Raw genomic sequence first — 15,161 nt, forward strand, 5'->3', positions numbered from 1 at the left:
AATAGATTCTGACAGCAACAAGATTCTTTTTCCATGATGATGTCCTGGAATGAGCTCCAGGACCCATTCCCAAATGCCTCTGGATTTCCAACTCCCCCACTCCTTTCACCTGCTCTGGGAGGTGCAGCTGACACAAATGGCCCCGAGTTGAGATCAAGCTGCAGAAGGAGCAGTTTGCTGACATTAAATCCTCCAACACCAAGTTCAAAGCAGTCTTTGTCTTATTTTTCTTTAGCTCAGTGTTATTTTGAATTTACATACCAGGAACTGCATGGGCATCACGAGTTTTTCCTGAGTTTTCAGCCACCTTTCCCTCGGAGCAGGGAGCAGCTGCTGGGGCCGTGTAGGAACAGTGACACCAGGTGGAGTCTCACGTTCAGCACAGGCACATCCTGATTTTTCCATGGATACTGCAGCAGGAGAAGGGGGAAGAGATGGGATTGGATCCATCTCTGTCAGTCCCAGGGTGGAAATGGAGGCAGACTCTTCCCACTGGCATTGCAGTGAAATGATTCCAAATCCCAAAAACCCAGCAGAAGGAATCTGTACCCTTGTCTAACTTTTTATGGAAAACTTCCTGGCATAATATTCCTCTGGAATTCCCTATTTTAAGCTACTTCCAAGAGTAAGAGACTGAAATAACACTGATTTTGTTGAAGTCCCCACCAGATCAGTGCCTCAATTCCTCAGCTTGCAAGCCCCCAAAACTGGCCCAGGAGCTGTCCCTGGAGTGCAGCCAAGCTCAGGCTCTTGGCCTGAGGTTAAAAGTGTTTTCCCATCAGTATTTCACCTCAGCCATTTCCATTTGGGAAAATTTGAGACCCCTGGAGTTACATCAGGCCATCCACAAACAGATTTTTAAAGCTGTTAAAGGTGAAATCACCACCTTAACACACAAGACTTTTATCTAGGAAAAATAATGAAAAATCAGCGTTTGCACACCCCATTCCCCCTTTTCTGTTCATTTCCCCCCTCACTTATCCAGCTTTTGTGCTGTAAGCTCTGACTTAAACAACACATTTTTTTCTACCATATTCTCTGAGCAAAATGTAATTCCAAAGTTCTGCACAGCTTCTCCCATGACTTCCAACTCAAAATTCATCAACATCTGGGTGGAAATGCATCGTTGAGCAGGTCTGACTTAAAATCCTGAAGGATTTCTGTTATATAAAAGGAGCTTTCTGTGGCTTAACAGAGATTTTCAGGAAGAGCTGCAGGGCAAGTGGCAGCTTTTATCCATAACAATGAATACCTTTGTTAACTCCAGTGGCAGTGAAAATATTGGCAAATATTTAATTTGTTGGACACTCCCTAAACCCCTCTGAGCTCCCAGAGGGGCACTGGAAACTTGAGAACCTACAAAGAGACCCAGCTTTGGTTCTGGGGAGCTGCTCCAGCCAAACAAATCCCACAAACCCAGGCAAGCCTTGGATTCAAGGCTTCAGCAGAGCAAGGAAGGGGGGAAAGGAAGAGGGAAATCTCCAGGGATAACAGGATGAGACAGCACAAAAAATATCTAACATTCCCAGGAGACTCCAGCAAGGGAAACAGGGAGGAGGAAAAGGATGGAAACAGCACAGTTTAAACCCAGATTTTATTACTCCCCCATCACCTGCCACCAACAGGGAGTTTATTATTCTGTCCTCTTTGGACTTGCAGAGGGCAACTGGATTTGAAAATGAACTAAAAAATGATGACTCAAAGTATCTCAAGAGGTTTTTAATCCTTTATAGCTGATTTATTAATTAATTGCTGTGCATGTTGCTGCTAATCCACTGATCCAGACATGGGATACAGTTCAAAATTCATCACACTCCACAGGATTTTCCTATCTTTCTGATCAAGGGCTTTGCAGGGAAGTTTTCTTTGTGTAAGGGGACAGAAATTAGAGTCTTGAGCTTCCCCAAAATATGGATATATGGAATAATCTACCAGTATCATAAAAGGCTTCAAACCATTGTGCCAAAAAATAGGGAAAACCTTCCCCGTGTGGGAAACTGAAGCTGTAACAGTAGGTAGGCACTCTACCTAAAATCCAGGAAACTGGAATAAAATCTTTCCCTCTGGACATCCTTCCTTATTTTCTCCACTGCAGAAATTGCATGGAGAGATCCCTCAGGGATGGGAGGAAATTGTGGAATTTTTATTGCAATGCTTCCACCAGAAATTCAACTTTAATTGCTGATTCTCTGGAATATCATCCATAAATATGAATTCCAGGCCATTAATTTGGGGTGCAGTGGGAGTTTTGTCACTTTTCCTGGCCTTGTGATGGTTAATTACGGTCTGGGAGTTTTTCCTCCCCAAGGGAACATTTCTTGGATGCAAGGCACTGTCCTTACTCTGTCAGCATTTCTGCTCCCTCCCCTCCAGTGGCGTCCTCGGAAATGTGGAGATCTTCCAGCATTTCAGCCAGGCTGATCCGTGGAGCTCCATCATCATCTGTGTCACTCTCCACTGGAATATCTGCATCTAGAAACACACAGAAACCCCCCCAAAAAACCAGCTGAGCAAAGGAAACTAACCCCAAACCACCAGAGCAACCCCAAAGGAAAATGGGGGGAAAAAATCAAACCAACAACACTAAAACAACCAACAAACCACAAAACCAAAAGCCCAAAAATACCTCCTAAAAACTCAACAGTCCCCTCATGAAACAAAAATGAATTCTGTATCAAATCGTTCACCCAGCAGAGATTTTGGGTGTAGGAAGAAAGTTCTCTTTCACTTAAAGGCAAGGAAACAAAATCCATCAGGTGAAACACATCTGTGGAACACTTCACAGCATCCTCCAGGCATGAACAGTTTGGAGAATGCAAATAGAGAATTTCACTAAAATTGTTTTGCCTCAAACACGATTTAAACATGATTTAATTACACCCACTGGAGGAGTTAGAAAGGCCTTACTTCTGTAAATGTTGACATTTTTTCTTATGGTCTCATCCTCTTCCAGATCTTCCAGGAAGTCCTGGTATTGTCTGTAAAAGATGTGGGATGTATTTACTCCCTGTCCCTTTGGATTGGTGGAAATTCATGCAACAAAGTAAAATCACAGAAACAAAACCCCATCAGACCCGAGAGCATCCCCACATTTCCAACTTGCTGCTGTTCTACCCTCACCTCAATTCCCAACTCATTTATCTCTAATTTTCTCCTTTTTTCCTCTCAGCTGGAGGTTATTTAGAAGCTGCTTTGTCACTGGACAAGGAGAGCAGATACTGAACCTTTCATCATCTGTGTCCGTGGCTTCCCTGTCCCTCTCCAGCTCCTTCAGCTTCCAGTTCCTGCGGCGCTGCCGCTTGGAGCGGTCGTAGCTCTTCTTGATCAGCACCTGCAGGGAAAAGCAGATCCTTTTTCCACCTCCCAAAATCCCAAATCAGCACCCAAATCCACATTTGGGCATCTAAAACCAGCTGGACTGGCACTCAGCAGCGTTATATTGAATTTACAGGGAGTTTGTTGGTCCTAGTGTTTCCAAACACTTGGGAAATGGTCCTGAAGGGACAGGCACACTCTGGAGTTCTCAATTCAGCACCCAGTGATTGGTAATTGGAATAAAACCAACAATTAATGTATTATCTGACCATGGTAATTGGAAAAAAAAACCAACAATAAATGTGTAATTTAACCATCATTAAAATATTTAAGGAAATAATCCTTCAAAATCAGATGATGCTCGAATTTCACTGTTAATATCCTCTCTTCCTTCAGGCACTGCTCATTATAAAATCACACTCCCTCCTAGCCTTGGGGAATGGAAAGAACTTTGGACAGAGAAAGGGATTTTCTTACCACGTCAGGAATGTGTTGGGGGTTCATCTTGTTGGCAAATTCATCATTTAAGTTGCAGTTGGCCAAGTCGAAGCTAAAATAGAAACAGGGTTTTTATTGTGCTTTATAAAAACCCTGACCTCAATGTATCATGTGTGTGCTGAAGGGCAGCACGGTGCAAGGTGCAGCTCCTAAGGAACAGAAATATTTCCAGAGGAAGGGAAACAAATAAAAATCCACATTAATGTGCAGCTCTCCTAAGTGTGAGCAGCTGCTGTTCCCAAATCCTGCTCTGTTGGCACTTCCCAACCTCTGGAATCCAAACTGCAACAGCCACTGAGGTTCTGCTGGGCTCACAACATTCATGTTTAAACTTTTTTAAGCATCACCTAATTTTCCTGATCTTAAGAAGAATTCACATTTGTTATCACTGTATATGATATTCATTAGCAAACAAGTAAATAATTGGTGTTTTAAAAATCATTCCCATTTATTTGTGGCTAAATTGTGATTCCAAGCTGCACTCTGAAGGCAATCAGCTCTCTTATTTCTTATTCTTATTTCATGTAAACAATTTTTACATGAAAACTCCTTCTAGGAAAGAGATTTCCTAGATTAGGACCAGGATGGTTCCCTCCCTTTTGCTGCTTTAATTTTGAAATCAGAACAGTTCAACACTTTCTTGATAGCACATGAATTCAGTCATTAAATACTCATTTAATAAAAGTTTCAGAAAAGACGAACAGACCCCAAGACCAGGTCCCCAGGATTCAGGATGTGCCCCAAGTGAGTGCAGCAGAAATACTGGTGATCCGTGTCCAGCTCCGAGGTTTTCCTGACCCAGGCTTCAGCCAGAGTGTGCTTTGGGAAAGGAAAATAAAACATTCCTTAACCAAACCCAGCTTAACCCCAACATCTGCATTGATTTAAACTCCACTTGTCATTAAACCTGTGCTTCTGCATCACATATCCAATGTATCCCTTGCTACTCCTCATTTCTCATTACATAAAAGTTAAGGAAATGGACATGGCAACTCCCTGGAATTCCCAAAGGCTGTTTCTATAAATAGACACCTATTTTAGCTTTTAACTGAGAAGATCCATTAATTCTGATTAAAAAGAAATGTTTCAACAAAACCAATTCAGTTATTAAAGCTGCAAAGTTAATATTTCAATACCCAATAACAAGCAGAGTTTAAACTCTGCAAGAAGAATTCCTGGAAGCGGAATTCACAATCTGCCTGTGCCATTTCCAAACCAAATGGCCCCAAGAAAATCTTTTGCCAATGGCAAGATCCAGAACAGCCCAGTCTGACTGTTCCAGGCAGACCCAGATCATAAATTCAGCTGAGCAGAAGGCCCAAAACATGAATTAAACAGAGACATTCTCACCTTGAGTGATCGAGCCCCTGCCCCAGCACCTTTTTTCTTCTCATGCACCCTGTTGATATCCATGATGATGAACTCCTCCAGCTGCTTGGGGTGGAACAGGCTGTTGAAGGGGTGGCGCCAGTAGGTGTTCCCATCGATATCAGCAACTGCAAAATGAGCAGGGAGCAAATTTCTTGTGAAAAAGAACCATAAACCAAAATGAAGGTAACAGCCAGACACGATTTGTTCATCACTGTAACAGCCAGACACTGTATTTGTTCATCATTTAGGACGTGACCCACATTGCTGCAGGAGCAGCTGATCTGTGACAGACTCTACTCAAAGGAATTATTCCCTGGATCCATCCTTTTAGAGGGATTCTGCTGCCCAAGCTCAGCAGCACACACCAAGCAAAGCACAGAATTTCTGGTACTGAAGTGGCTGAAAATTTAATCCAGATGCCATGTAATTGCAGGGGAATAAAGCTGACACAGGAAAATGCTCAGAACATCCAGGAGCTCAAACTGAGCCTGCACGTTCTGCCCAGGATCCTACGGCAATCAAACTCAGAGAACTCTCAGCTCACTACAGAATTTCTACTGTACAGATAACTTTAACAACATTAAGGTCCAAAAATCCAAGGTTTTGTGGAAACAAACCCACAATAACTGTGCCAGCAGAACACTCAGGTGCTGAGGAAAACCCCAGACTCACTCTGCAGAGTTCTGGGGTCGATGAGGTGGATGGCGCTGGTCACTCTGATGCACACACAGATCTGGCTCATGTTCCCCAGACTCTGGGCCAGCTTGGGTGACAGACACACAACGTTGTCCTGCAAACCAACACAATCAACTGACATTCCCGTTTCCTCCATTTTTAACCAAATCTCCTGAAATAAATTTTTTGACTTTATGGTTTTATTTTTCTAGCCCCAGTAACCTCTGCATTTCCTGTGTGGATCCCTCCCTACCCCCCCAAACCCTACAATCTCCAAATCCCAACTCTTCCCACAACACCCTAAAGGTGAAGCAGAGGGAAGCTACCTTGCATATGGGAACAATTTCCACAGAGAAAGTGCTTTTGTAGTTGTAGACATTACTGTGAATGTCGTGGGAGATCAAACGTTGGGATGATTTGGATCTGTAAAACACGAAAACAGAGTTTGCAGGAAACAAGAGACATCACCTGGAAATATTAAGGAAACAGAGATTAATTTTACCATAGCTAAGTGGAAAATATGGGATTTCTGTAGAAGGAATTTTGTCTGTTTTGATTAAAATACAGGCTCCTTACACTTGCACTTACAAAATTCTTTTAGAAGGAAGGATTTAAGACAGCTCCCCAAAGTTCTGAGTGCTCAAGGCAATGAAGAGGAGAGCTCTACCTGGATGGAACTGTAGACTGAAGGAAGTCCACCATCTTCTGGGCATGCTGCTTGGAAGAGTAATAAAAATCCAGGCCATCTGAAAAGCAAGGAAACAAATCTATTTCTATTCTGTTTTATCAAATATAATTCATAAGCTTTTCTCTACACAGCTCCCAGCACACACACATGAAAACATCCACCATAAATCCAGGTCATTCTGCCTCCAGAGCCACTCACCGTGGATTTCTTTGATCCTTAGTGTGTTTTGATGGAGCCTGTGCTTCAAAATCAGCTGCTCCAAATAGTAAAAAGTCTTCTTGTGCACAGTCTAGAGCCAAACAAACACAAAAGCATCAAGGTTATTTAAGAAGCATCAAGTACAAAGCAGGATCTCTGAAGAATAAACATTTATATGAAGAGATCACCTAGAGAAAAAACATCCAAGTAAACAAAAAGATTTCAGAGTGCTCTACTTATACCAAATTATTTAAAGCTTCCATTTCTCATTTTTGTGTAACTGGTTGCTAGAGAGATTTATTTCCTTTGAAGGATTACATATTTGTCCCACTATTTCCAAACTGCCTTAAAATACAGGAGGGTATTTAGTTATCCACACAAGATCCTCCTGCCAGCATCATTTTAAAGAATGTTAATACTGGACAGCAGAAAGTTTTTCTAAACTCAGAAAAAATTCAACAACCTTGAACACAAAACATACCCCTGTGGCTAAGTGTGAGTACATTTTTGTGTGAGAAATCCAGAAAATCACCCAGTTCTTTGCCTGATTGCTCTGCCATGATCAAATAAAAATTCAGTTTGCCTCTACCTTCTGCCTGACTTGCACCACAGCTTTCCAGAAATCCTTGGCTTCAATCCTGTGACAGTCTTCACACATCTGAGACTGAACAACGTACTCCACCACAAACACCTGCTGCAGAACTGCCCCATTTATCACCTGCAAAACAGAAGTGTTCAAGGTTTAAGCTCTGTTTGGGTCACAAATAACTGCAGTATTTTCCCATCTTATTGGAACAGACAATAACTTTCTTCATTCTGATGAATGGCACTTTTGTGACAAAATTTAGGCAAGATGAAATCTAAAAGTAAAAAAATAATTTAAAAATCCCGTTGTTTGCCATAAAAGCTTTGTAAAAGCCACAGGGAGAAGGTTATGCTCCAGATACCTCTTTCTGAACAGTCAATTTGAGCTTGATTCTTTTGGAATGTGGTTCTGTCCAAATGAATCCCGCATCAATCAGCCGGACCTGCCCGTGGGGAAGGACAAGAGCTCAGTAAAACCACAAACAGAAACTTATGGTTCAGTAAACAAGTGAAGAAGTGAATAATCTGAATTAAAGCTATCCAGGTAATAGTGCTTAGTTGGAACACGGAGGCTGACTGACATAAAGATGCTCAATCTCAGGTCCTTCCCTCTAAAAATACTCTGAACCTAAGGGATGCTTTATTCAACTGAAACATGTGAATTTGAGTTAATCTAGGTACAGACCACTGCAACCCTTTTTCATATCATCATACACCAGAGAGAACAAATATTGCATAAATAATTTCTGAAACGTGCAAAAAAAAACCCCTCGGAAATTGAGGTACATTAAAACCACATCAGCTGCCCTCAGTTCATTCTGCTCAGCTCCCATCTCTGCAGTAACAATTGTGACCAGGCTGTGACATCCCAGCAGGATCAGCTTCTCACCTTGCTCAGGGAAGCTTTGATTTTCTTCAGACACAAAGCCAGGAGCTCTCTCGATTCCAGGGCACACTGGATCCAGGTTCCTGGAGGCTGGAGATACCTGGGATGCAGGGAGCATTTTACAGCACGTGAAAGCTGCTTGAGCACCTTAAATCACTCCAAGGATGAGCAGCTATTTCCAAAGCTTTCAGCTTAGTAACCCCAATGCAGCTACAACTCTTAGAATCATATACAATCATGGCAAAGTGGCTAAGGTGACTGAGTTCATTCCCCCAGCACTGCCAAAGCCACCAATATACCACATCCCCAAATGCCACATCCACAGGGCTTTTAAATCCCTCCAGGGATGGGGATTTCACCAGAGCCCTGGGCAGCTGTGCCAGGCTGGACATCCCTTTCCATGAAGAATGTTTCCCCTTTCCCTAGCTGCCCCCTCCTCTCAGGGGTTGTGCAGAGCCAGAAGGCTCCCCCTGAGCCTCCTTTTCTCCAGGCTGAGCCCCGCCAGCTCCTCCTCACCAGACCTGTGCGCTTTTGCCTCCCTAAACCCTGAGACCGATGCATTCCAAGTGCATTCCAAGGGCATTTTGCTGCCATCCCCAGCGGTTTCGCGGCTCCTCACCTCTCGCACTGCTTGCAGAAGTGCACCGTGCCCTGCTTGGGGATGCCCTCGGTGATGTCCACCTGGGCCCGCAGGCAGCCCACGCACATGTTGGCCGGGTTGGGCGGGATGGGGACGCCGCACTGGCAGCACAGGCTGGGACACAGGGACAAAGAGAAGCACAGTTAGTCACGGCCACAGCCACAGCCAGCGGGAACCCCGGGCCCCCCAACACCGCTCACATGTGTGCTTGCGCCGGGGCCGCGGGGGCCGGCAGGTACTCCATGGCTGCGGAACACGCGGCGCTTTCCGGCCGGCAGAGGAAGGGGAGGAGACGGCGGGGCGAGCCCAGCCCGGCCCGCGGGAGGGTGGAGCGAGGGGGACGCAGAGGGGCAGGCGGGAGCCGTGAGGGAACACGGACGGGGCCGTGAGGGAGCCGTGAGGGAACACGGACGGGGCCGTGAGGGAGCCGTGAGGGAGCCGTGAGGGAGCCGTGAGGGACCCGTGAGGGAGCCATGGAGGGGCGGGAGGGAACCGTGAGGGAGCACGGAAAGGGCCGCCTGGGAGCCATGGAAGGGCGGGAGGGAACCGTGAGGGAGCGCGGAAAGGGCCGGCAGGGAGCCATGGAGGGGCGGGAGGGAACCGTGAGGGAGCACGGAAAGGGCCGGCAGGGGCCATGGAGGGGCGGGAGGGAACCGTGAGGGAGCACGGAAAGGGCCGGCAGGGAGCCATGGAAGGGCGGGAGGGAGCCGTGAGGGGGCCGTGGGGGAGCCGTGAGGGAGCACGGAAAGGGCCGGCAGGGAGCCATGGAGGGGCGGGAGGGAGCCGTGAGGGGGCTGTGGGGGAACGCGGAAAAGGGCCGGGAAGGGGCCATGGAGAGGCGGGGGGAAACGGTGAGGGGATCATGGCAGAGCTGTGAGGGAACGCAGAGAGGGCTGGCAGGGAGCCATGGACGGGCGGGCGGCAATCGTGAGGGGGCTGTGGAGGAGCCGTGAGGGGGCCGTGGAGGCCATGAGGGAACGCGGAAAGGGCCGTGAGGGGCCATGGAGAGGCGGGGGGGAGCGGTGAGGGAGCCGTGAGGGGATTATGGCAGAACTGTGAGGGAACGCGGAAAGCGCTGTTATGGGGCCCTGGAGAGGCGGGCGGGAGCTGTGAGGGGCCCGTGATGGAGCCGACGTGGAGAAGCGGGCGGGAGCCATGGAGGAGCTCTGAGGGAGCCACGGAGCGGGCGGGAGCCATAAGGGACGTTACAATTAATTAAAAATTAAATGATATTTTTATTTACAAAGAGGAGCCGGTACAGTCGGTTCGCTTTGTATTCTATGTGTGATGCACCATAAGCACCCTATGGAAAGGAGGAACCGCCGTGGCAGGGGGTCAGAATTAAATGACTTTTAAGGTCGTTTCCAACCCAAAGCATTCTGTCATTTGATGATCCTGTGACACCAAGGTCTGCTTGTGGATCGGCCTTTGTTTCCTGCAGGTTATGCCGGAGAAAAATAAAGCTAAATTGCATCAACACGTTGTGTGGGATTTATTTAATGTGGTAACATCTGATGGAAACGAAGAGTTCTTTCACTCAAGGACAGAAAATCACAGCCTGTTGAGCTGTCTGCTGTGTTTTTAATTCTTTGGCACATTTTTCTTTGGTGCACTGCTTGTGTTCACACAGTTACTTCTGCTCCTTTGAAATTGAGTTTCTTTGCAGACCTCTCTGGAGACTTACTGTGGACCATATTATTAAAAACAATGAAAGGAAAAAGCACGATAAATAAAATAAGTGTTTCCCTGCTCTGAAGTTTTGTTTCAGAACCTCTGCTACACAGTGGGTGTTACATAGTTTTTACTTTGAAGCCCTGATGAATCACTCGGTCTTTGATTTTGGAAATAAAACACTTCCAGGCTGGCATTTGGAGAGTGGCACTGGGAGAGGGGTAGGACAAAGCCTGTCCTTTATGGAAGCCACACCTTTGAAGTCACTGGGAGGAGAGCTGGATCCCGACAGTGCTGGAAAAGTTTCTGTTGCAGATTTATTTTCAACTGCAGATTTATTTTCTCCACTTAATTCTGGTGCTAAGACACCAAATCCCACCTCAGCTCAAGGCACAGCCTCTGTGAATGTCAAAACTGGGTTCTTTGTAGTCATCAAGGTGCTTTGTGTTGCCTCTGCAAGCTCCGATTGCTTCCGTGGAAAATTTGTATTTTAAACTGTGTTACAACCACTTCTGAAGGGTTTTATATTTTTGCACAAAATGAGGTAAAAAGTGAAGCAGCCTGAATCTCACCCCTAGTGAAAGCCATATCAGTTTGTACTGATTTCTTATGTGTTTTTCAGTGAGTATTAAATGTTGTATTGATTTTATATAGGCATTTTCTGCCTCTACTGCCATATTCTTTCACAACATTTCAAGGATCTGTGCCATAGGCGAGGACAATGAGCACACCATTTAAATATATGTTAAATTTTAAAATTTCACACTATTTTAAACCAGGTTTCAATATAGATTTGCTTTCAGGCTTATTTGTGGATGGCTGAGCCCTCAAGAAAGTCCCTGTAGGTGTTTTTGGGAAAGCTCAAGTGGCAAGGCTAGAAAAACCAGGAGACTTTGTGCCAGTGACAGCAGCTCCCAGCAGCTTCATTTTCAGTAGGAATGTCCAAAAATGGTGAATTCATGGGGAATATCCCTGTGATTAATTGAACAGACACCTGAGGTCACTATTCCCTCACTTAAACTGGATCCAGGAAAGGAGGTGCTCCAGGAGCTCCTGGACCTCTCCTGCTGAGGAGCTGCTCTGACCTTCCCAAAGAGGGTTTGTTCTGGGCTGCTGCTTTCATTACCTGTGCTCATTTCAGTATAAAACTGCAGGAGTTTAGGAACAGAACCAAACAGTGTTTTACACTTACGTTTTCCTATTCACTCCCATTTAAATTGGGGATTCAGAGCAGTGTGCACAGCACCTCCACATCACAAAAAATAAAAATATCCTCCTTTAACTGTAGGATTTTAGTAACAGCATCCAGATGGAAGCATGGGAAGGGCTGTACAATAACAGTAAAACACCTTTCTGATCTTTACAGGTGCCCAATTTAGTTTTGAGGAGGATCCTGGTGGTACCCGGTCTGTATTTTTTTACAAATCTATTCTAGAATTCTTTACAAATCTATTTCTCACAAGCGTTCACACATTCCCAACAATTTTGCTCCTTTTCCTATTGCAGGAAGCCAGGATTTAGTGAAATGGAGCAGTTTCCATTCTGACAACAGAGGAATTTCCAGAGAGGGGAATGAACAACAGAGGAGTCACCAGGATTCAGAGAGGGGAATTAAAGGCAGAGTTTTTTATGGGAGCTGTTTCAGTTCCCAGTGCCACCAGAGACATTCTTGGGCAGGAACAGATTGTGCCTGGCCTGTGTGTGGGGTGGCAAGCTCCCAGTTTGTAATCAGACATCTCCAAGCTGTCTATTCCTTTGGAAAGCAGGGCTCTCCTTACTTTTCATGGATTGCAGCTGGGAAGTTGCAAACTGGTAATTTCAGCAAGGGCTGCTGCTTCATCGTGTCCTCCGTGGTCTGAGCGGGAGGAATAACATTCCCCGATTCCACTGGGACATGGCACTTCCAGGAGCTGCTCACTGTGTGTTCACTTGCACTAAATTTACTGGGATAATGCTCCAGTTATTTTCCAGTTCTTGCCTATTTCTTCAGTTCTTGTGAGGAATCCAATTAGCGATCCAATTTGCAGTGCGAGCCACGAGCGTTATCACTGCTGAACTTCAAGGCAGGAACAAAAGGAGCCAGAAGAGCTCCTTTAGAATAGCTTTGTGACAGGGATGGGGATATTGTGACATTCCACTCTCAGCTGATGGAGGTGAAACCGTGTTGCATCACCAGCTTTAATGAGCGTTGTCACAGCACAAATACCCGTGGGTTGGCTTTCTTTTCATGTGTGTGTGAAACTTGCACATCAAACACGTTGGATGCAGTTCAGGGATACCTCTGGAAGTGCTGCCCTGTGTCAAAGAGGGGGATAACTCCCAGCCCTGCTGAGGCAGCTGGGAATAGCTGGATGCTCAGTGTGCCAGGTGCAGAGCTGCTGAGTTCGTGCACACAGGGGAACAAACAGCACCCTCTGCTTCCTAAATCCCTGGAACCTTTTAAAAACTCCCGTTGTGCCTGTCCTGGGCTTAAAAGCAGCAGGATTTTTCTTAGTAGCCTTTATAATCCAAACTGTATTGAGCTGCTCAAACAAGGAGACATCCCAGATTAATGAAAGTAGATTTAGATTAGAGATGAGGGAGAAATTGTTCCCTGTGAGGCCCTGGCACAGGGTGCCCAGAGCAGCTGTGGCTGCCCCTGGATCCCTGGGAGTGTCCAAGGCCAGGCTGGACACTGGGGCTTGGAGCAGCCTGTGAGAATGGAAGGTGTCCCTGCCATGGCAGGGGAGAGGATGGGATGGGATTTAATTTGCCTTCCAACCCAAACCATTCTGGGATTCTGTGATTCTGTGAAATTGTGATAACTCAAACATCATGGCTTATTGTTCCTTGATAACCACAGACAGCCATGGCCTAGGTTTCGCTTGAAGGCAAAGCATGGACAGGAGCCAGGAGGTGTTCCTTTAGTCCTGGTGTGCTTGTTACCAGGCTGCACCAGGCATGAACCTCAGACTAAGAAATAATTGTTTTAAAAAGGTAAATATTTGCTCATCAGAACATGAGAGGGATCTGAGGACGATCATACAGGAGCTGTTTGCTTTCCACTTGCCTTTGGTAATTTTCCGTGTGCCAGCTGAAACATCTCATCTCATTAAAGGAATCCTGCTGAGAGGTGGGGTGAGCTGAGAGCTGCTGGGAGAGGACAAGTGTGGACATCAGGAGAGGTTCAGGTTGGATATCAGGAAGAATTCCTTCACTGAAGGAGTGGTCAAGCGTTGGAATGGATTGCCCAGGGTAGTGGTGGAGTCACATCCCTGGAAATGTTTGAACAGCACTGCATGTGGCACTTTGGGATAAGATTTAGTGGGTTAAAGGTTGGACTTGATGATCCTGGAGATCTTTTCCAACCTCAATGATTTTGTAATTCTGTGATCAGGAAAATGAGTGTATTTTTCACTCTGCGTTCTCTGATGAGAGAGCATGAGAAGAGCAATATGCAGGTAAAAATATTTTGCACATTATTCCTGCTCAAAAGCTGCACATAAAAATTATGGAGAGAGCTAGCATTTCCAGACTTCCCTTTCCTGACTTTCCTTGCCTCACTCTGCCTGGCTGGAGACAAAATCAGGGAAAATGCCAAAAATACAGTTCAGTGAATGAAGATTGCTTAAACAGTCAGGGGAGGAAAGCATGGAAAAAGGAGGAGGAGGAGTGGGAGGAGGACAGGGACTCTGCCCACCCAGGGCTTCACCAGACCACTGGGACACTTTAGCATTAACCATCTTCCCAGTGGCAGCCTAAGATGTGCTGAAATACATGAAATTTACTAAATGAAATGACAATTAACTCCTTCTTCTTAACCATTCATTATTTCTTCCTGCTTGCTCCAGTCCTCTCTGATGGCATTTGCCTGTTACAATTATTCAGCGAGATAAACTACTGGGGGGAGATGTCGCAATTGTCGTGGGATGGATCCTTTCCCACCTCCCCACCTCGCTGGCACAGGCACGACACGGAATGCTGACACATCCCTGGGAAAAGGTGTTTGTGCAGGTGCTGCTCAGCCAGAACATTGCAAAACCAGGCCTTGCTGCGTGGCCAAGGGAGTGGAAACTTCCCCGGCTGATCCTGGTGCTGCAGCTCATTATTTATTTAGGAGTATCTGCATTTGTATGAAAGATGATCCCAGTGATGCTGGTTTGGCAGTTGAGGATTTCTTGGAGAAAAGAGGCCATGGAGCCAGGGTTGCTGCAAGGGGCTGTTTCAGTGCCCAAGTCCTGGGGTGGGTGGAAGGGATTGGAGAGGAATGGTTTGGGTTGGAAGGGACCTTAAAGCCCACCCAGTGCCACCCCCTGCCATGGGGACACCTTCCGCTCTTCCAGGGTGCTCCAAGCCCTGTCCAACCTGGCCCTGGACACTTCCAGGGATGGATCAGCCACCGTTTCTCTGGGCACCCTGTGCCAGGGCCTCCCCACCCTCCCAGGGAAGGATTTCTCTCCAAAATCCAGTTCTGATGCTGAACTGGGTGTGGGGCTCTGAGGTATTTTGGTGGTGCCACTAAAATACATCTGTGATAAGGAAGAGCTTTTAGATATCAAAACTAGCCAAAATTTGGATACCATTTCCCTCAGATTATTGGATAGCACATGAGGCACCTGTAGCCAGCTGTGGAAGGTTTGGGCACAGGAAGCACT

At 46.1% G+C, this 15,161-nt stretch overlaps 1 protein-coding gene and 1 long non-coding RNA gene across 2 annotated transcripts; one reads left to right on the plus strand and one right to left on the minus strand.

The window, feature by feature from the left end:
- Positions 1–1,704: 1,704 nt before the first annotated feature.
- NMD3 (NMD3 ribosome export adaptor) lies at positions 1,705–9,193 on the minus strand. The gene is made up of 15 exons (XM_068200202.1): positions 9,057–9,193; positions 8,836–8,970; positions 8,220–8,316; positions 7,693–7,773; positions 7,335–7,463; positions 6,746–6,836; positions 6,527–6,605; positions 6,186–6,282; positions 5,857–5,974; positions 5,164–5,309; positions 4,520–4,632; positions 3,793–3,865; positions 3,225–3,331; positions 2,908–2,978; positions 1,705–2,472 (listed from the first exon to the last, which is right to left on the minus strand). The coding sequence occupies exons 1-15, from the start codon at positions 9,098–9,100 to the stop codon at positions 2,339–2,341; spliced, it is 1,515 nt and encodes a 504-aa protein (XP_068056303.1). The 5' UTR covers positions 9,101–9,193; the 3' UTR covers positions 1,705–2,338.
- Positions 9,194–10,072: 879 nt separating this feature from the next.
- Positions 10,073–10,335, plus strand: LOC137479546 (uncharacterized). Its single transcript, XR_011002325.1, has 2 exons — positions 10,073–10,190; positions 10,298–10,335. It is a non-coding gene; the product is annotated as an uncharacterized lncRNA (long non-coding RNA).
- Positions 10,336–15,161: the final 4,826 nt, after the last annotated feature.

The sequence above is a fragment of the Anomalospiza imberbis genome, chromosome 10 (assembly GCF_031753505.1).
Source record: "Anomalospiza imberbis isolate Cuckoo-Finch-1a 21T00152 chromosome 10, ASM3175350v1, whole genome shotgun sequence".
Classification (NCBI taxonomy): Eukaryota; Metazoa; Chordata; class Aves; order Passeriformes; family Viduidae; genus Anomalospiza; species Anomalospiza imberbis.